Source organism: Ovis canadensis, chromosome 3 (genome assembly GCF_042477335.2).
Source record: "Ovis canadensis isolate MfBH-ARS-UI-01 breed Bighorn chromosome 3, ARS-UI_OviCan_v2, whole genome shotgun sequence".
NCBI classification, from domain to species: domain Eukaryota; kingdom Metazoa; phylum Chordata; class Mammalia; order Artiodactyla; family Bovidae; genus Ovis; species Ovis canadensis.
The window spans coordinates 6,634,498-6,654,996 of NC_091247.1; the positions used below are offsets into that span (position 1 = coordinate 6,634,498).

The window sequence follows — 20,499 nt, forward strand, 5'->3', positions numbered from 1 at the left end:
GTATGTGTCCAGCTGGCTGAAGTAGAAGCACAATAAATTTATGGTTGCTTTAACTCTAACCTTTTTAAATTTGTTTTTGGCCACCTCGAGCGTCATGAAGGAATCTTAGTTCCCTGACCAGGGATCAAACTCGTGCCCACAGTAGTAGAAGGGCAGAGTCTTAACCACTGGACCGCCAGGGAAGTCCCTAATTTGAACCTTTTTATAGGCCTATTTCCCTCCTAGAGAATTTTTTAGAGGTAACAATGCTACCAAAAAACAACTTCCTTAAATAATAGTAAACCAAACTAATTTTATGCACACTCTAATGTTGCAGAAAATACAAGAGATGGAGGAGAGGAGGATAGTGAGAATTGGAGAATCAGTGAAGACATACGCAGAGCTGGACCGGCAGGTGATTCCCATCATTGGGAAATGCTTGGATGGAATCGTAAAGGCAGCCGAGTCAATTGATCCGAAAAATGTAAGTACTATAGTTTGGACTTAATGGTAATGGATAGCTGTGGTTCCATTATTTCCCTGTCCCTTCCCACAGTGACCTTATTCAATCATCTGAGAGTAGCTGCTTTCAGTGGTCACAAGTACTTTTCAACAATAGCAATACCTTTTCAGAGTTTTTAAAATTCAGCCCTCCATGTTTTGGATGTAGTGTAGTCCTTCACACATTTGCGACTGTGGATGTTAGTATAAGTTTTGTTGTTACTGTTTAATCACTAAGCCGTGTTTGACTCTTTTGCATCCCCAAGGACCGTAGCCCACCAGGTTCCTCTGTCCATGAGATTTCTCAGGCAAGAATACTGGAGTGCGTTGCCATTTCCTTCTTCAGGGGATCTTCCTGACCCAGGGACTGAACCCACGTATCCTGCTTAGCAGGTAGACTCTTTACCACTGAGCCATCAAGGAAGCCTGAGAGTATAGGCTTAGGTTCATATAACAATGACAGTAGTGTCTTAAGACAGTTTATTTTTCCTCCTGTGTGAAGATGTCTGCCAGGCAGAGCATCCAGCTGTGGTATGGGCAAATGATCGGCAAGTCCTCAGGAATTCAGGCTTCTCCTAGTTCACAGCTTTTGATGATATGACTTTCAAACTCAACATGGCTTCTGTAGCTCCAGCCATCACATCCAAATTCCATAAAGCATTAAATAGAGAAGAGTCCACACTATCTATTTAAGGAAGCTTTCTAAAATTGCTCACTGTACTTCTGCCTACATCTCAGAGATCTCAGAAGTCAAAACCTAGTCCTGGGGCCACTTCCTGCTGTACAGAAGGCTTTAGAGTGAAGCCTTTTTGCTGGATGGCCGTGTGCTCAGCTTAAAATCAGGGTTCTTGTTAATCAGAAGGAAGGATAATTGGCTCTTACAAGACAATTGATGTCTATGGCACACCTACAAATTCCATGTTAGCTAAAACAGCTATGACCAATTAAAATGTGGGCTCATGGTAGAAAGTTGAGATCTTTCCAAATGGTCTTCTCTAATAGTTTCTTCTTTTTCAATCCGATATCATTAGAATTTTATTACAAGTCACAGGTGCTTTTATAATACTTTAACTGTACATCTGTCTATCTTGGACACAATGATTGTCATTTCCTTACACGTTGGTCTTCATCACCTGACCCCGAAAAGACTCGGAACTCAAAGTTCCTAGCAGGGGGACACCACAGAGTAGGCAGTCAGTTCCCTCATTTATTCAGCTAACATTTATTCTGTCATTATCATTAGGCATCATCCAGGTGCTAGGGATGCAGTAGAGGAAAACCAGGAGGGAGCTTACATTCTAGTGGAGGAGAGACTTTGGGCAAATATATACATAAAGGAAAGTTATCCAATAAATTCCTATCTTTGAACCACAGTGAACCAAAGAAATCGGAGGGAGGATATTTTTTTGCCTTGACTTTGTGTATGCCAAATGGCTTTAAGACCTTCTGATGAGAATCAGTTTTTATATTACTGCATTTTTTCAAGGGAAGGGCTTCCTAGGTGGCTCAGTGGTAAAGAATCCGCCTGTCAAGCAGGAAATGCGGGTTCGACCCCTGCATTGGGAAGACCCCTTGAAGAAGGAAATGGCAACCCACTCCAGTATTCTTGCCTAGAAAATCCCATGGACAGAGGAGCCTGGAGGGCTACAGTCCATGGGGTTGCAAAGAGTCGGACATAACTCAGCGACTAAGCAACAACAATTTTTCAAGGGAATTGCATAATAAATGACCCAATTTTTCTGCTTTTTGGCAAAGTTGTTCTTAATATTTGTTTCTCTAAATGTAGAAAAATAATTAAAATTATCTTGAAACCTCAACTAGATGTATAGCTTTACAAGTTACTCTTTCAAATGATAAAAATATTACTAGAAAAAAAATCTGTTACTCAATATAACTTCCTTAGAATGTCGTCTGTGTGAGGGCATCATAGTTCAGTGCGTGGAAAGTATTTACATGGATTGGAACATATTTGTGCGTGATGGGTGTCATTGCAGGATTCGCAGCTGGTCGTAGAAGCTTATAAGTCTGGGTTCGAGCCTCCAGGAGACATTGAATTTGAGGATTACACTCAGCCTATGAAACGCACTGTGTCAGATAACAGCCTTTCAAATTCCAGAGGAGAAGGCAAATCAGAGCTCAAATTTGGTGGCAAATCCAAAGGAAAGTTATGGCCGTTCATCAAAAAAAATAAGGTACTGATGACTGGTTCCAGTGTGATGTGAGTGTTACAAGGTGTGGAGATGTTCATCTGTCTTTTAGTCTTTAAAGGAACAAAGAGTTTTAAGCTTGTAGTTTCAGAATGCAAACAGAAGGCTAGCGTGCTGTTTCATTTTAAGGCAATATCTCTCTTTGGTGGTGGTACCTTGGCCGTGGCCTTTTGTCTTATTTCAGACGCATTTATCACCTGCACCGTGTCACCCACACTAACAGCCTACTGACCTCGGGCCGTTCCGCATCACGCCTTTCACTCCTAAGTCTCCTAGACTGCTGCTTCCCTGGGCTGAGAGAAGGGACGCTGCGCCACTTTTATATAACCATGTGTCAGCATCTCTAACTGAAGTGGTTTCCCTGGATTAATAACTTGGTTTTGAGCTCATGTTAACATATGTATCCATGAACATTTTTTATTTTCTTTCTAGAGTGTGATATGTAGGTGCATGACAGCATTAACCTGGGCATAAAGGGTGTGATCGAGGCGACACGAACCGCTTTAACCTTAGAATAATTTAATATTTCATTTTAAGACTGTCTTGCTGTTTTCACAACCTTAGCATTTAAGGACTTTCATTTTCTCCCATCCAGCTGTGTTAGTCTAGGTGGCTTAGAAGTATTTACCCTTCTGGCTTAGACTGGTTTAGGGTAACTAGTTAGAACGGCAGTTTGCATGTGAAAGTCTGCATGAGCTTCTGGTCAGATATTTCTTGCTCTTCTTCTGTTGCTTTACTTACTAAAACTTCCACTTTCACCATATTCTCCATTTAACATGTCCTCCATGTTTTCTTTTGGACCATGGCCTAAATTTTTAATTGTTTGTGTTTGACTTGCTTTGGATTTCAAATATTATTTGATGCTTATTTTTGTTTTGTGTCTTATCTTCTTGTTTCTGATTTTTTACTCCGTCACCGCTCCATCTCTTACACGTAGCTTATGTCCCTTTTAACATCCCCCCATCAGCCTCCCCCACCTCCCCCTGCCTCTGCCTCACCCTCTGCTGTTCCCAACGGCCCCCAGTCTCCCAAGCAGCAAAAGGAACCCCTCTCCCATCGCTTCAACGAGTTCATGACCTCCAAACCCAAAATCCACTGCTTCCGGAGTCTAAAGCGTGGGGTAAGTTCTCCTCTCGAGTCCTGTCTCTCTGGTGCGCTTTGGTTGCGTGTTTTGTTCTGCATAACTTAATTTTGTTTGTGAATGACTCCATTGTGTTTTCCCATAACATAAGACAATAAGAACCTATGATTCATTATAGCCGGAAAGAAGAAGAGCCACAGAGAGAGCAAAAAAAAAAACAAAAAAGAAAAAGGAAGGAAGCAGGATGGATGGAAGGAGAGAGAGGGGAAGCCAGCCAGCCAGAGTTCTTTTTTGTCTGTAATCCATTTGGTGGGGGGGTGGGGAGGGAGACCTTGCTTCATTTCCTTTCTGAAATATCTAAATCATTAATATTTTACCTTGATCGTACTAAAAAAAGGAAACTTAAATTCGGTTTCTAAAGCTAGCAGCATTTGAAGAGGTGGAAATCACTGCATAGTCAGAAAATATTTGCTTAATAATTACTGAAACAGTGTATAAAGAGGGTACTTCTCTCTGAGCTATGCCTCCAGGCCTGCGGGGAAATGGTATGGATTACAGGGGTTTCTTTAGCTGTTTCGGCGAATTTACAAGATGTTGATCAAATATCTGGTAACAGATCTGACTGCATATAAGCTAGTGCAGTTTGTCTCTTAAGAGGGTGGAGTAATAGCAGCCGACATTTATCGTATGCTTGTCGTTTGCCAGACTGTGTTCTGTGTGCTTGTTTAACTCTGTCAACCACCCTATGAACCTAGGTACTAAGATTTCTTTATTTTACTGATAAGCAAACTGGTACCTACAAAGATGAAGCTAGGAAGATATAGAGCCAGGATTTAAAGCCAGAGAACCTGTTTATGATCTGAGAGTCTATGTGTTCGCACCAAGAAGAACCTGTTTTATTCTGATTGACTCCGTTTTGCCATCCTAATTAAGATCGCATGTGCTTAAGTCACAGGGTTTTATGGAATTGATCAGCAGTCCAAAGCAGATACCAGTTTGGTTTTTTTTAGAAAAAAACTGGAACAAAGTCATTCATTTGTAGCCTCCTGAATAAACCTAAATGGTCAGTCTAAGCCATCCCCAAATACTCTTTATAATGAATAATGGGTAAACATTAAACGCGTATGTGGTAAGGTTTTCTTTTATTCTGTTCTGTGAGAGTTACACTATGGTTGTAGTGGAGGTATGTTCCTTGTAACAAATTTTTACTTTTCCTTTCCTCTGTGTATAAAAGATGTTTTAAAAAAATAGCTACATTGTTACGTTTTTAAATAAGGGGCAAAACCCTCATTTTTTTATATGCTGATTCCTTTGGTAATGAAATCTGAGTTTTCTGTGAAGAGTATAGTTGGTGGAATTATCCTGTTTTAAGGTTATCCAGCATATCAGGGTAAGAATTCGAATTTAATTTCCTAAAGATTTCAAGAGTGCCTTTGTTAAAAGGCAGAATATAGCTTCAGCAGTGGACAATGGCTCATGTTGAACTCTATAATTAGATCTCCATTATGCTGGCTTTTAGAATTAATGCTCCATCCATCTCTGCTCCTTGTTCATGGAAGAATCTCCAACAGATGACTATAGGTCGCTCTACTAGGCTATCAACTAGGAAGTTTTACATAAACTGTAAACGGTTACCCCACCTCTGCTGCTTCCAAAACCTTTACAGAGCACTCATTTATTATATTTATAAAAATATGTCTGCATTGTCTTTTGTAATCTCATAATGAAAAATGTCGAATATTCATGGTTTTTTACTGTTTGCGTATGTATCTATTCCATTCTTCTGTCAACATCACAATCTTGGTGGCAAATGGTTTCTGAAGCATGTTTCATGGTGTTCTCTAAATGTTTAGGAAGAGACCAAGAATGTCAGTAATCAATAAGCATAAGAAAACATGGCTAGGAAAAAAATAAACACTTGAAAACAAAAACGGTGAAATGAAAAATGGGTTATTTTGATTAATTAAAGGAATGCCCTTCTCTTAAAAAAAAACATAATTAGCAAAATAAGTTTTATTTCTTACACCTCAAATCTGTGCTCAGCAAACCTCTATCTTTAAAAGAAATTTCCTAAATTGTGAGTGTGCTTTTGAGAATAAACACACACACACACACATGAAGCATCAGTAAATAAATATAAACATATTTTTACTTCTCTTATTTTTAGTTGATCTGTTTTTAGGGTCAGATTTGATGTGCTCTTCTTCAGGAAATAGTGTGAAAAAAGAAAAGGAAATGCATCATAGAAGTAAGATAAGGAAGTTTAAAAAAAATCTGAAGTTTGGGGAAATAAATTTGATTTTAAAGCAATTTCAAAACAGAAGGTACATGGTTTACAGGATCCCTAATTAAAATGATACAGTCCTTGCTAGTATTTCATTTATTCCACTTTTTAAGATTATTGCGCGAAAGACAGGAAAATGCTTCTAGGAGAATAACAAATCTGTGATTTTAATGTGTCTTTTATCGTGCTGTGCAGCTTTCTGATCTAGATTTTAATCATTTGTTTCTGATTATCAGAATGTGTAAATGCAATGCGAATATTTTGTCACATAACTGATTTTGTTTCTGAATGAGTAGGATAAAATATTTTTTGTTGTAAATCATTCACATTTGTAAGAAAATGTCTCATTGGACATCTTTAGAGATTGTCATGCCACCATTATTAACCACTGTTTCATCTTTATGTAAGTCAAAGAAAAATGAATCGAGATTGTGTGTTCTCAATTTGCAATCTACAGAGCGTGACTTTACTTTCTTAAGATTTCCTGATCTGAGTACGGGCCTTCTAAAAATCTAAAATCGGGACCTGTCTCCCTGCTCCTCGCACTTTAGAGTTCATTGTATGGAAAAATACCATCAACATTGATCAAAATATTTTGAAAATCCCTACCAATTGTTTGTCAGATGTTACAATCTTCTGGTTAATTTCATTTGATTGACTTTGTTCTCTTGCTGATTATTGGCAGACTCAGGCTCTCTGTTTTCACAAAGAACTCATGAAGAGGACGATAGGGAAACCCACGTATGCTTTTGAAGCTAGGGACTATGTTGTAAGTTTACCTGTGACGGCCAGGTCATGCGGTCACGGCACAGGCACTAACCCGTGTGATAGCACCAAGACTGGGGACCTAGGTGCTCTCTGACTCAGACAGCGGGAGAAGCCTCCTTGTACCCACCCAGCCACAGGCTTCCTCATCCCGGAAAGTCGCATGGAAAAAGGGGCCAAACTTTTCCAGGAACAAGCTTCCTAAAAACGTCAGCGAGCCGAGCTTGTGTTTCTCCCCTTTGCGTAGACGGGGACTGCTGTCTGAGCTGGTGTCACTGAGTACGATTTTACGGCAGAATCTCACCCCTAAAACGCCGCTGGTCACGGGAGAATGGCACTCTCGCAGACGGCCGCGTGTGGCTCCCTTACCCACATGCACATCTGAAACAGATGGGTCCGTAAAGGACAACCAAAAAAAAAAAAAAAAATCAGCAACGCCTGAGCAAGGGTCACAGAGCAGTGAAATGACCTTCCGTGGACTTTAGACCACAGACACTTACATATTCCTGTTCACTGTCCCCTTTCTCTGTACTTGAGGTTAGTACCTGTGACGGCCCAATAACACATGGACCCGCCAGCTCTGTGTGCCCTCATGTGTTATTGACACTCGTGGCTCCCCAGGCTCCATAATCGTTGCCTGAAACTGACAGCTTTTAGTACTTCAGGTGTCGCACAGCGCACTTAATGCAGCCTTTCAAAGTGTTCTCTTGGCAGGTGATTCAGTTTCTAATTGAAAAGGATCTAACTGGCTGGCTTGCAACTTAAGATGGAAAACCAGTTTACAGTCATTAAAAAGATTATACTGATGGCACTTCTTGTAGATTATCCATCACCTGTCCACTTCAGAAAATTGGATTTGAGAATTCAATATTGCCTATTTCTATTGGGATCTGTTCTCAATCCTAATGAGTTATTTTTATTATGAAGTGGTAATAGTCCTGTGCTATTAATCTTGATGTTAGAATTCTGGTTTTGGAATGGCTAAGGAAAAAATATATTACTTTAAAAATAAATAAAATTTTAAATATATATATATAATTACCTTAAGCCATGGAAGTAGACAAATAGACAGCAGGTAGAGTGCCGAGTTCAAATTAGCAGCATTTACACGGTAATGTGTGAGGAAACGTTTGTATAAGGTCTGCTTTGCAAGAAAGATATTTGCAAGTTTTCTGCTGTGCACCAAAAGCGTTGTCTGTAAAAAACTCAAATTGTGATAAACAGATCTGTGCTAAAATTTACAGGAGGGGCTCAAGGCGTTATGTAGGTTGCCTACCTGGACAGCGATCACAAATATGACGGTCTGCACCTTTTCTTCCCAAGATTTTGTCTTGCTATGCCTTTCCTTAAAAGTATTTTTCCCCCAGAGGGAAAATTTCTTTAAAAGCTTAATGTCTATTCACAATGAAGTATCAACTTTGAGTTAATCCGAATAATGAGATTTTTTAAGTCTAGTTAAGGAATTTTTAACACCCTGTTCCCTTCCAATTTAAAACCAAAGGGCCCTGGGGACTTCCTGGTGGTCCAGGGGCTAAGACTCTGCATTCCCGATGCAGGGGGTCGAGGTTTCATCCCTGGTCTGGGAACTAGATCCCACATGGGGCAACTAAGAGCTTGCCAAAACTAGAGATCCCATCTGCCCCAACTAAGACTGGATGCAGCCAAATAAATAAATAAATATCTAAGTAAGTAAATAAATTCAAGGGGCACTTTCTCTGCCACTCTATCTCCAATGTATTTTTGGATCCTCCTACCAATTGCCTGAACTTTTAGGATTACAGCAGCCAAGTAGATATGCACCAAACTCTCAAAATACTGCTTTATTGCCAAAAAGCATGTTTCACCTATCACCGAAGAACCAGTGTTTCTTTTCCTAATTTTGAGATGCCTTTTAATCTGGTTTTGGATCCAGTAATCGGTATAGTTTTGCCAACCTCCAGGCCTAGCAGAATTGCAAACTGCTGTGTCCTGGCAATTAACAGGAAATCCACAGCGAGGAGTAAGTACCCCTCAGTAGTTAAGACAGTTGGCTGTTTCCTAAAGGTTGCTTGCAAGAGCAGCAACTTCTGTTAACTCCCCAGGTGCTATGGAACCTCTGTGGGTGGGGCCTGCAGTTCGATAGAAAGCCCCAGAAGACACCTTCTGTATAGCAGGAAGTGCCTGCAGTACACAGGTGGGAGACAGCATCCATCTCCAACCTGGTGCTGAGAGGCTTCCTGGTTCCTGCAGGTCCGGTCTCAGAGCATCTTCCAGTCCTTGGTTCCCATTTACCAATTTGAGACTTTGTCTTAGTACCTTTAGGAAATACCAGGGTTCAGATGTGTTAGAGCCCCTTAAGATAAAAATATTACTGATATGTTGTGGAATTCATTGCTTTCCCAACTCTTTTAGTCTGTGTGAAACTTTCCATGGGAAATGTGGTGAACAAAAGTTTCTGTGATCACTTCCATCTTTTATAATCATGATATGTCACTGATTGCAAACTCTTATTAATTTATACTCAGGCTGACATGACCAATCCAGAACAGTAAGCAGAAGCGCTCCCTTCCTATCTTTATACTTTGCTCTGGCACCATGGCCGCTAAAGAAAGGTTTGGGCAGATTGGCCCCTCTTGGGAATTTCGGCACAGATCCGCTACAAGTCATGTTCACAAAGCGCCAGGTTGAATTTATGTGTTATGTTAATTCAGTGGAACGGACCAAGTTCCTCTTCTCATGTGTTGTTGTTTCTCTCTCTCTCTCTTTTTCCCTGTTACCCCTTCGATTTTTACATGAAGCTTTCTCTCAAGCTGGTAAGCACAATTACTCCATGCATGTCCTGAATCTAATCAGGTGTTTCGGTGTGCATTTTGTGGGTGCTGTGCCATCTGCAGCCCATCTTCAGGGTTAACTGTTGATGTGTGTTTCCCTTGTGTGTGCCTTTGTTGGTGCTTCCTTATTAGACCTCTGGAATATGAAGGTCCAGGGTCTAACAGAGGTGATCATAATCTTTCCCCATTAAGAAAATTAACGCTTAACTCGTGATTTGATTTTCTTTACCACTGGAGTCTTAAGAGGATGACAGATGTTGATAAGCTTTATTTAAATATGAACAAATATAAATACTAAATATGAGGAAGTTTATGTATCGAATCATTCTAAATGAAAGCAAATTTAATAGTTGAAAGTTGCTCCTCTCCAGGAGCCACAGAAGCAGATGAAAATCACTGGGGACCTGAGGGAGGCATGCAGGAATGATGCTGGGCTCAGACTCAGGTCTAAGGCACCTTCGAGAATTGAAGGTCATGAAACTTTTAAGTTGCTCCGTAAATACGCTGGTGCCTTGGCGTAGCTGATTCAAGAAATCAAAGACAATTTTTTGGACAGTGAAAAGAGCCTCCTAAGCCTTTCTAAAATGATTTCTTTAGTGTCCAGTGTTGTTACTACTTTTAATTTCATAGCCCTAGTAAATAGTCAAACTAATCATTAAACCTATTAAAAGAAACTCTTAACCACATAACCCATACTGTTCTTCAGATATGTGTAAGTTATATAGTAATCTCAAACACCACAGCTGAGAATATCCTGAAGTCACGGACAATGATGAACTTGACCCTTCAACCAGGAATGACATCAGCATTTTATGCACTGTTATTGAGAATGTAGGGCAGTATTTTATGGTTATCTTTGTATGTATGTACTTTTACATGTGTTTGAATATATATATAAAAGTATATACATAATCTTTTCACCCTGACCTGGTATTTGACAACTGATCCAGCCCTAAAGAGAAAGAATTTTTTATTAAATGAAACATTTCTTAGAAGGTAAAATAAAATCCTTAGAAGAGTTCTCGATTAAGGTGTCTACAAGAAGGAAAGATCTAGACATTTAAATGAACATCAGTATGAATTTGGGAGAAAGTGGATCAATTAACTGGGAATCTGTCAGATGCCAGGGCTTCTCTTTTGCCCTTTATTTGTTCTTTTGCTGAGCTGCTGGTGGCAAAAGATAATATTATCAGACAGTCTTTCTGTTTGAGATGTTGTTGCTTGATGCCCTCACTTTGAAGCTAATAAAGAAGATACACAAAGACAGGGTGGGTGTAAAAATTATAAATCTCAAGAAGTAGCTCATGTCAAGCGAGCAAGTGTTTGATTCCGGTAGCAGGTAAAATAAGATCTCCTTAGAGTCACAGCCATTGAAAATATACAAACGTGCCTGCGGCCTCTCTTCCAAACCCCGGTAGGGCCAGTCTCTTTGAGGCCCCTCCAAAGAGTTCAGAAAGTCTCCTCCAACTCAAAGGCAGAAATAAAAATTCCTTCCTGGCAAAATAAATCATAGGTTAGAGTATTATTTGAAAGAATTCAAGCTTCAAAAGGTGGACAGGACAAAATGAACTTTTGAAGGTACTGTCCAGAGACCTGAGTTTCTTTGGATCTAGAACTGTTGACCTGAATCTCCCATGTAACTAAAATTTTTTAAATTTAGTTCCACAATTGCACTGGGCACATTTCAAGTGCTCAGCAGCCATGTGTGGCTACCAGGTTGGACGGTGCAGACATGTGAAAACATTTCCATCATTGTAGAAAAGTCTTTGGGTCTCACACCACATAGTGAGGCTCAGAGCATCTGAATGAATGAACATCGACCACTTACTAGGTTTCCTGCCTTCTGAAGCAGTGCGTCTTAGACTGTTTTGTCACATTCTAGCATTAAGACAAAAATGAAAACAAAATCTCCAGTTCCAGAAAACATGCTGATTTAAGTCAGTTCAGCATGAGACCAAACTATTGAGCTTTGGGGCGCAGTGACTGAGTGGAGAAAATTGGAAAACAATTGCAGTTTCAGGTATTATGTGGAAAAGGAAAAACAAGCCTGCTTTATTATTATACTGAAGATTAGTTGGCTTCATCTTAGCTTTAGAAGCAAGCTGAGCTTTCCTGGGTTGGCCTTAGGGAATAATCACTTCTGTTTTGCTTTCACTCAGATCTCGTCCCACTCAAACTCATACATGCCCACGGGCACACACGTAGTCTTTGAGAATATTAGCTGAAAGGTCTTTGGTGGCCTTAGTGGTGAACTATTTGCTGAATCACAGACTTCCAACCCAGCAGCCTGGCATTTTCTAATAAGCAGCCTAGGAACTTCGGTCACAAGCCCCCGTGTAAGCTGCTTGGCAAACTCAAGCTGATTTTGCAATTACATTATCCAGGTCCCTTCTTTTCCATCCACTCCCAAGCAAGTCTGTCTTGCCTTCTTTTTTTTTTTTTTTTTGAAGGGATTCTAAAGCAAAATCTCTTTTCAAATTGCCTGGCTTATCCCTGGCTATTGAGCAAATTTCTCTTTCTTTATGAAAATAGCCTCATTTTAGGAAATGACACGTAAGTGTGGGTAAAAGTCTGGCAACTCACGGTTGATATTTTCTACTTATAACACATGCACAGAGGAAAGAGAGCAATTGTTTTTGAAAAGGAATCAAGATATCAAAGTATACTTCTTCCAAGACTTCCCTCTGCTTGCTATGCAGAGGGCCTGGGTGCGATCCCTGGTCAGGGAACTAAGATCCCACGTGCCATGTAGTGCAGCGAAAAAAACAAAGTGTACTTCTTCTGATGAGTTAGAAACAGCTGAGGCTGATTTCAGACATTATGGAAAAGTTGGTTTTGAAACTGGGGGAGTGGGGGCGGCGGTGATTCTCCGGGAATTCTCTGAGATGATCCTAAAGGTGACAAGAAGTGGGGGAGGGTTTTTCCCCTTAATGTCCTTTTCACCCGCATTCCTGGAGGAACCAGATGTCCCATCTGTCACTTCACAGGGATGGAAACTTTTGGCCTCAGGCTGTATGCAGAGACGGGAAGGAATACTCAGACGAGGTGGGGGTGGGGGTGGGGTGGGGAACAGTGCCATCGACATGAAACAGTTGATGGGGCCACTTACCAGTTTTTTAATAGGAGGAAAACATAAGCCTAAAGCTTCAGTGTTGCCGTCGACACTGACAGCGAAGTGCAGACTGTCTCCAGACTTGTTCCTCACTGATTCTCACTGGGGTCAGAAGTATATCTTCCTGTCTCGGGGCTCCCTTCCTTGTCGGAGGCTGCGGGGCCAGCATGGAAAACGGTTTGTGGGGCCTTTGCAGTTTGCATGCACGGATTTTTGCATCTCAGCTGGGTGTCGTGGGAAAGAGCTTAATTTATTTCATGAAAACACACGCAGACATCTGCATCGTCCTGGTGTCTGGGGAATCTCCCTGCAGGCTTCTCTTGGTGTCTTTTTTTTCAAGGAGGCTTTCTGGCTCATTTCTGTTTGTGTCTGCAGGGCGCGACACCAGAAGATTTCAGCAACCTCCCACCTGAACAGAGAAGGAAAAAGCTCCAACAGAAAGTCGATGAATTAAATAAAGAAATCCAAAAGGAGATGGATCAAAGGTAGAGTGGATCGAAACGACTTATTAAGAAATTCAAGTTCAGTTTGGAAAGATGAGAGGCTCTAAATTAGATTTTAATTTAGGTGATTGTTTTAGCCACGTGTTTGGTCATAGCTAGTCTACTGGATTGCTTAAAGACAGGATTCCTGGGCACTTTGCTGGTGGTCCAGTGGCTAAGACTCTGTGCTTCCAATGCAAGGGGGCACAGGTTCAACCCCTGGTGGGGAAACTAAGATCACATATTCCCACATGTATAAAAATACATAAAGACAGGGAGGATTCTTTTAACAAATAGGTATTACTCTATGTTTGGGGAACAAAATGCGTTTTGGTTATCTCTCTCCTTTTTTTTCTTTTTTGATGTGTTCACTTACGTTAGTAACACTACGTTTACCATGTTGTCACCATGGAATATAAAATCAGGTTAGATAAGAGAATTTCACCAGTACAACAAAACATTCTGTGGTATATACCAAAGTCTGTATGATGTCTGAGCAAACCAGCTTATTCATAAATCACTTTCCATTATAGGCAATTTATTTGTTTAATAGTTACAATTTTTATAGAGAAAATAAACACTCTGTACAAGTTTAAAACGCATTTTTCATTTTCCTTTGCATTAAAATATCCATTTCTGTTTCTGCTGTTGCTGGCATTCTACAGACGCTGGGGTGCAAGGAGTCGGATATGACTTAGCAACTGAGCAGCAGCAGCTCAGTACTTTGTAACAACCAATAAGGAAAAGGAGTCTGGAAAAAAAGTTAGACATGTATGTGTAACTGAATCGCTTTGCTGTATACCTGAAAGTAACCCAACATTGTTAATCGACTATGCGTAATTTAAAAAGAGAAAACCGCTTTATTGTCCCTCACTTTCTATATTCTCACTGAGGGGATTAACTGAGTCATTTAATAATGGAGATCTGCACTTAAAGGATAACCTGAGGGACCTCCCTGGTAGTCCAGTGGCTAAGACGCCACATTTCCAGGACACGGGCCATGGGTTCAATCCCTGGTCAGGGAACTGAGAGTCCACACGTTGTGTGGCATGAAGTAGGCCACATGGTAGCCCTACATAAATTCAGTGATATCGAGTGAGTGAGTGAAAGTCACTTTTTGTGACCCTATGGACTATGCGGCCCATGGAATTCTCCAGGCCACAATACTGGAGTGGGTAACCTTTCCTTTCTCCAGGGGATCTTCCCAACCCAGGTATCAAACCCAGTTCTCCCACATTGCAGGCAGATTCTCTACCAGCTGATCTACCAGGGAAGCCCAGTGATATTGAAGCTGAGGTTAAAATTTAGTTACTCAAAAAATAAATGAAGTTGGCAAGGCAGCCAGTTTAAATACTTGCAAATAAAAAGTGGGTTTTATATATATATTTTTAATCCCTGGGAGAGCAACTCCTGAAAAATATATCACTTTATAAATATTGTTTCAGTATGTTAAAAAGAAGAACACATATAATGAACTTTATTCTAGGTTTGAATTAAAAATATACTTTGTGAAATAAAAATTTTGTCTTTGTACTTTCTATAACATCTGGGACCAGATATAAAAGGTTTATAAATCCATTATAAACCTCGTGCTGTTTACTAAATGAGCAGATATAGTTTGCCCTGGAGTAGCAAGTTATGACTCAGATATCTGAAATGCCATTTTATAAGTGATTGACAGACCCTCCCTAATTGTTTGATTTCGTGGAGAAAAGTTTCTGTCACTTGGGTTGCGACCACGGTGCGACCTTTGAACCCCCAGAGTGGTGCTTGCTAGCAGTAAGGCAAATCACCTTCACGTTTCACTTCACCTCTGTTTATTGAGCATTTACTGTGTGTAAGGGAATATTCTAGGCCTTGAGGATAAAGAATGAACAAAACATCAAAAACCTCTGTTATGCAACTTAGGTTTTACGCAGGACAAACAGAAAATGAAAGGCTTTGAGCAGAGGTGACATGATCTGGAAAAGGTTGGATTTTTTGGTTTGTTTTTGTTTAAAATAATCCAAAAAGGCAAGATAGGAGAGAAAAAAATATATAAAATAGGCAGGACAAATCAAAAGCACAAATTAGGGTGGAAGATTTAAAATACCAAGCACACTAGACACCCCAGTTCCAATCTGGCTCCACCTGTTTCGTTTGCAAACCTTGGACAAGAGTCTTGACCTCCTGGTAGTTCGGTTTCCTCGTCATGAAAAGGGAGTTAATATGCCTGCGTGAAGATTAAGTGTACCAGGGTACCTCAAGGGCTGAGGACAGTGCCTGGCATAGTGTTTGTAAAATAAAATGAATCAGTATGTTAAATGTGAACAGACTACATGTTCCAATTAAAAGATTTTCAAACTGGACAAAAACCTAAAACTGGACACCACTTGTGTGCTAGTTACAAAAGACACACCCAGCTCATTAGGTGCAGAGAGGTTGAAAATAAAGAATGGAAAATGACAGGCCATGCAGGTGTCAACTAGAAGGAAACGAGTGTGAGAGGACTGACTTTCAAGCCAAATAACCGCCCTCCCTCCAAACTATTCAGTTCAAAAGGATCAACTTCAGTGCTTCTCTGGTGGCTCAGTGGTAAAGAATCTGCCTGCCAATGCGGGAGACGTGGGTTCGATCCCTGGTCCAGGAAGACCCCACATTCCATGGGGCAACTACCCCATGCACCACAGCTACTAAGCCTGTGCTCTAGAGCCCAAGCTTTGCAGCAAGAGAAGCCTGTGCACCGCAACCAGAGAGGAGTCCCCACTCCCTCAACTAGAGAAGAGCCCGCGCGACGGTGAAGCCCCAGCTTTGTTGCTGTTTAGCCACTAAGAGTGTCCGACTCTTTCGCAGCTCCTGGGACTGCAGCACGACAGGCTCCTCTGTCCTCCACTCTCTCCCGGAGCTTGCTCAAATTCACGTCCATTGAGTTGGTGCTGCCATCCAGCCATCTCCTCCTCAGTCTCCCCCTTCTCCTCCTGCCCTCAATCCTTCCCGGCATCAGGATCTTCTCCAATGAGTTGACTCTTTGCATCAGGTGGCCAAACTATTGGGGCTTCAGCTTCAGCATCAGTTCTTCCAATGAATATTCAGGACTGATTTCCTTTAGGATGGACTGGCTTGATCTCTTCGCAGTCCACCGGATTCTGAAGAGTCTTATCCAACACCACAGTTCAAAAGCATCAGTTCTCCAGTGCTCATCCTTCTGTATGGTCCACCTCTCACATGACTACTGGAAAAATCATAACTTTAACTATACGGACCCTTGTTGGCAAAGTGATATCTCTGCTTTTTAATATGCTGTCCAGGTTTGTCGTAGCTTTCCTTCCAGGGAGTAAGCGTCTTTTAATGTCATGGCTGCAGTCACCATCCACGGTGATTCTGGAGCCCAAGAAAATCACGTCTGTCACTGCTTCCACTTTTTCCCCTTCTGTTTGCCATGAAATGATGCGACCAGCTGCCATGACCTTAGTTTTTTGAATGTTGAGTTTCGAGTCAGCTTTCTCACTCTCCTCTTTCCCCCATTTGCAGTTAGTTTTGAATAAAATCCGTTCTTACTGCTTTAAAAAAGGAAAGAATGTAGCTCTGAGTAACACATAGATTAAAGAAGAAATCATCATAGATATTAGAAAATACCTGAAACAGAATTTAACACACATTCTCCACCTGCATTTGGGGATGTCATTAAAGCCAATGCTCATAAAGGGAAACTGACAGCTTTCGATACATATTAGAAACAAATTAAACCAAAGAAGATAGAAAAAAGGAAATAAATAATAAAGGAAAGGCTACCAATCAATGAAATAGAACCACATATTCAACAGAGAGGATGAACAGATCCAGAAGTTGGTTCCCCTGAAAAGATGAACAAAAATGATAAACCTCTGGAGAGATCTGGAGGAGAGGAATGGGAGATAATGGCTTTAAACACCTCTTTTGAGAAGTTTTACTGAGAAATAGGGCAGTAGTTGGAGGTATAGGTCATGGAGTAAAGAGACGACTTGTGAACCTGTGGGCGACCACACAGTTGGGCCCCCGTCTCTTGCGTCTGCTGCAGTGGCAGATAGATTCTTTACCACTGCCCTACCTGGGGACGCCATATACTTGTTGAGCATCTGTTGTGAGCCAGGTGTGGTCTGGCTACTGGGGGGTGTGTCATGTTAGCAAAAGGGCTTGAGCCCAGAGAGCTTCTCAGAGCGCTGCTGTTCTAGAAGAAAGAGATAGACAATAAGCAATAAGCATAAGAACAAGATATATAATGTTGGGAAGTGGAAATAAAAGAAAGCAGAGTGATGGGACTTCCCCAGTGGTTCAGTGGTTTAAGACTCTGAGCTTCCAGTGTTTGGGACCCAGGTTCAATCCGTGGTCAAGTCAGCAAAATCAAACCAGTCAATCCTAAAGGAAATCAACCCTGAATGTTCATTGGAAGGACTGATGCTACAGCTGAAGCTCCAATACCTTGCCACCTGATATGAAGAACCAACTCATTGGAAAAGACCCTGATGCTGGGAAAGATTGAGGGCAAAAGGAGAAGGGGGCGGCAGAGAATGAAATAGTTTGATATCATCACTGACTTGATGGACATGAGTCTGAGCAAACTCTGGGAGATGGTGAAGGACCGGGAAGCTTGGCACGCTGCAGTCCATGAGGTTGCAAAGAGTCAGACACCCCTTAGGGAATGAACAACGAGAGAAATAAGATCCCACATGCCGCACAGCATGGCCTCTGTGTGTGTGTGTGTGTGTGTGTGTGTGTGTATGTGTGTGAAGACACAGAAATTCTCTTCCACTTATTTCTATATTTTGGTTAAACTATTTCCTGTGACTCACAATGCACTTGGTGTCATTGGTCTTGTGTTGGGTGATTAGTGTAGAGTTTCTTTTGCTGAAGTTCAGTAAAGTTGTCCACCCCACTGCCCAGTCCCCCACCTGGCAGGGAGTCAGTTCATTTGCTCTAAATCTAACAGCAGCATTAACTTGGCCATGTTCTGCCCCTTCTCTTTTTCAGAGATGCCATCACAAAAATGAAAGATGTCTACCTAAAGAATCCGCAAATGGGAGACCCCACCAGTTTGGATCACAAATTAGCAGAAGTCAGCCAAAATATAGAGAAGCTGAGACTAGAGACCCAGAAATTTGAGGTAGGAAAAAGCTGTTGTGGAAAAGCTTTGTTGGGGGAAAATAAAAAGAAAAGAAACAGAAGTAGGTGTGGGGTCACGGGACTCATGAGGTTGTAGAGCGCCAGCATTTCTTTCCCTGTGAGGGATGCAGCTGGAAAAGTCAGGTGTTTCACGAGTTATGAGGAAAGGAAAAAGACACTGTCATGCATTTGGTGTTCTGCTTTTCAGCGTATCCTGTTTTAATGGTGTCCCTTAAAGGGGACACTGTTTAAGGTTATAGTTATATACGGGTGTTTTTGTGTGTTTTTTTTTGTTTTTTTGTTTTTTTTCATTTAAGTGTTTCACTTAAATTCACTCAAGTTGTTTTGTTTCACCTTGTGTTGACAGTGGGTATAATCGGGAGTATACAGTTGTCCATCATCTCAGTGAATCAAAAAGACAATTTTAAGAAGGCTGTTAATATTTGTAATTGTCTTGCAGGGTCTTTGTCTGGCTTTGGTATCAGTGTAAACATTTTCAAAATATATTCTGGATGCGAATTCCTTTTCATATCTATGATTTGCAGATATTTTTTCCATTCTATGGATTGCTTTCTACTCTCTTCAAGATGTCCTCTGAAGCACAAAAGTTGTGGTTTTTTTGGTTTGTTTTTTTTTTTTGATCATGCCTCACATCTTTCAAGATCTTGGTTCCCTGACCAGGGATTGAACCCGGGCCCGGGCTATTAAAGCACCAAGTGCTAACCACTGGACTGCCAGGGAACTCCCAAACCATTTTAATTTTGATGAAATCAATTCACCAAAAATTTTTTTCTCTTTATCACTTGTGCTTTTGGTGGCATAACTAAGTAACCAGCACCTAATCCAAGATCATAAACCTTTATGCTTATGTTTTCTTCTAAATGTTGTAGTTTTCCCTTTTATGTTTAAGTGTTTGGTTCGTTTTGAGTTAATTTTTGTACGTGGTTAAAAGTACAGGTCCGGATTCATTCTTTTTTAGTTGTCCCAGCACCATTTGTCAAAAAGACCTTTTCTCTCCTTGAACTGTCTCGGCTGTTCAAGACAGCTTGTAACTCGCTGTTACAAGCCAATTAATCATAAATACAAGGGTTTATTTCTGGGTTGTGGGGGGAAACCATTGAAATATGTTATTGTTGTTTCAAAGGACCTATTATCAAAAGATGGAAACCAGCAGGAAACACACATGAGACTCGAAGAAGAAACACACATAATGAATCTTTTAAGCTGTGGACAAAAGGCTTCTCCCCCGACCCCTAAAATGGAAAGACTAGAAAAATAGTAACTGATCATTCTGATCAAAATAGATTATTTCTAGCCATGAAAAGCCAAATATGACTTTTTTCCATTCTTTCTAGAATCTGTCAGTAAGTTATTATTGGTTGAGATTTTAGAACCCAGAAATGTCCTTTTCTGGTCATTTGAATTGCCATTTTTACACTATTTCAAAGGTTGCTGAAGAAAAGTTGATCTACTTTGATTTCCTGTGTACAAGGTTTCTTCACTATTAAAAAAAAAAAAAAAACCATTACACTCCTAAGGGCAAAAAAAAAAAAGGGAAGTGTGGCTTTTAAACTAAGTCACTGCTGAAGTGTGGCAGGACCCTCGTGGTTCCCAGGGTGACGTCATGGTCACGGAACTTTTGGAACCAGGGGGAACTAGATGCGACTTATCAGATGTCATACAGCTGCTTAAAAAGCCCGAGAGTTGTGGGGACTTTGCTGGTGGTCCAGTGGCGGGGATTCCAATGCAGGGATGCAGACATGGGTTCAATCTCTGGTCTGGGAACTAAGATCTCATATTGTTGTTGTTGTTTAGCCGCTCAGTCGTGTCTGACTCTTTTGCGACCCCGTGGACCATAGCCCACCGGGCTCCTCTGTCCATAGGGTTTCCCAGGCAGGAATACTGGAGTGGGCTGCCATGCTCTCCTCCAGGGGTTCTTCCCCACCCAGGGACTGAACCCGTGTCTCCTGCATTGGCAGGCGGATTCTTTACCGCTGAGCTACAAGGGAAGCCCTAAGACCCCACCTGCCGCGCAATAAATAAATGAATAAAAGGCCGAGAGTTTAAGCCAGGCTGGTGTCCTTCTGCCACTTTATGAGCAGCGGTTAAATGGAAGTCTGTGCTTGTACATCGCCAGCTTTGCCTTCAAGTATGTTTATA

At 41.1% G+C, this 20,499-nt stretch overlaps 1 protein-coding gene across 11 annotated transcripts in view; it reads left to right on the forward strand.

Annotated features, from left to right (window-relative positions):
* FNBP1 (formin binding protein 1) overlaps window positions 1-20,499 on the forward strand; it is a 135,464-nt gene that overhangs the window by 105,124 nt on the left and 9,841 nt on the right. For 4 of the 11 annotated variants that reach the window (XM_069582179.1, XM_069582180.1, XM_069582177.1 and 1 more), the window contains exons 8-12: window positions 317-463; window positions 2,475-2,672; window positions 3,625-3,807; window positions 13,115-13,224; window positions 18,208-18,340. In XM_069582179.1, coding sequence (XP_069438280.1) covers window positions 317-463; window positions 2,475-2,672; window positions 3,625-3,807; window positions 13,115-13,224; window positions 18,208-18,340 — 771 coding nt within the window. The remainder of the gene's footprint in view (window positions 1-316; window positions 464-2,474; window positions 2,673-3,624; window positions 3,808-13,114; window positions 13,225-18,207; window positions 18,341-20,499) is intronic. The other 7 variants (XM_069582188.1, XM_069582189.1, XM_069582186.1 and 4 more) reach the window with 2 other exon arrangements.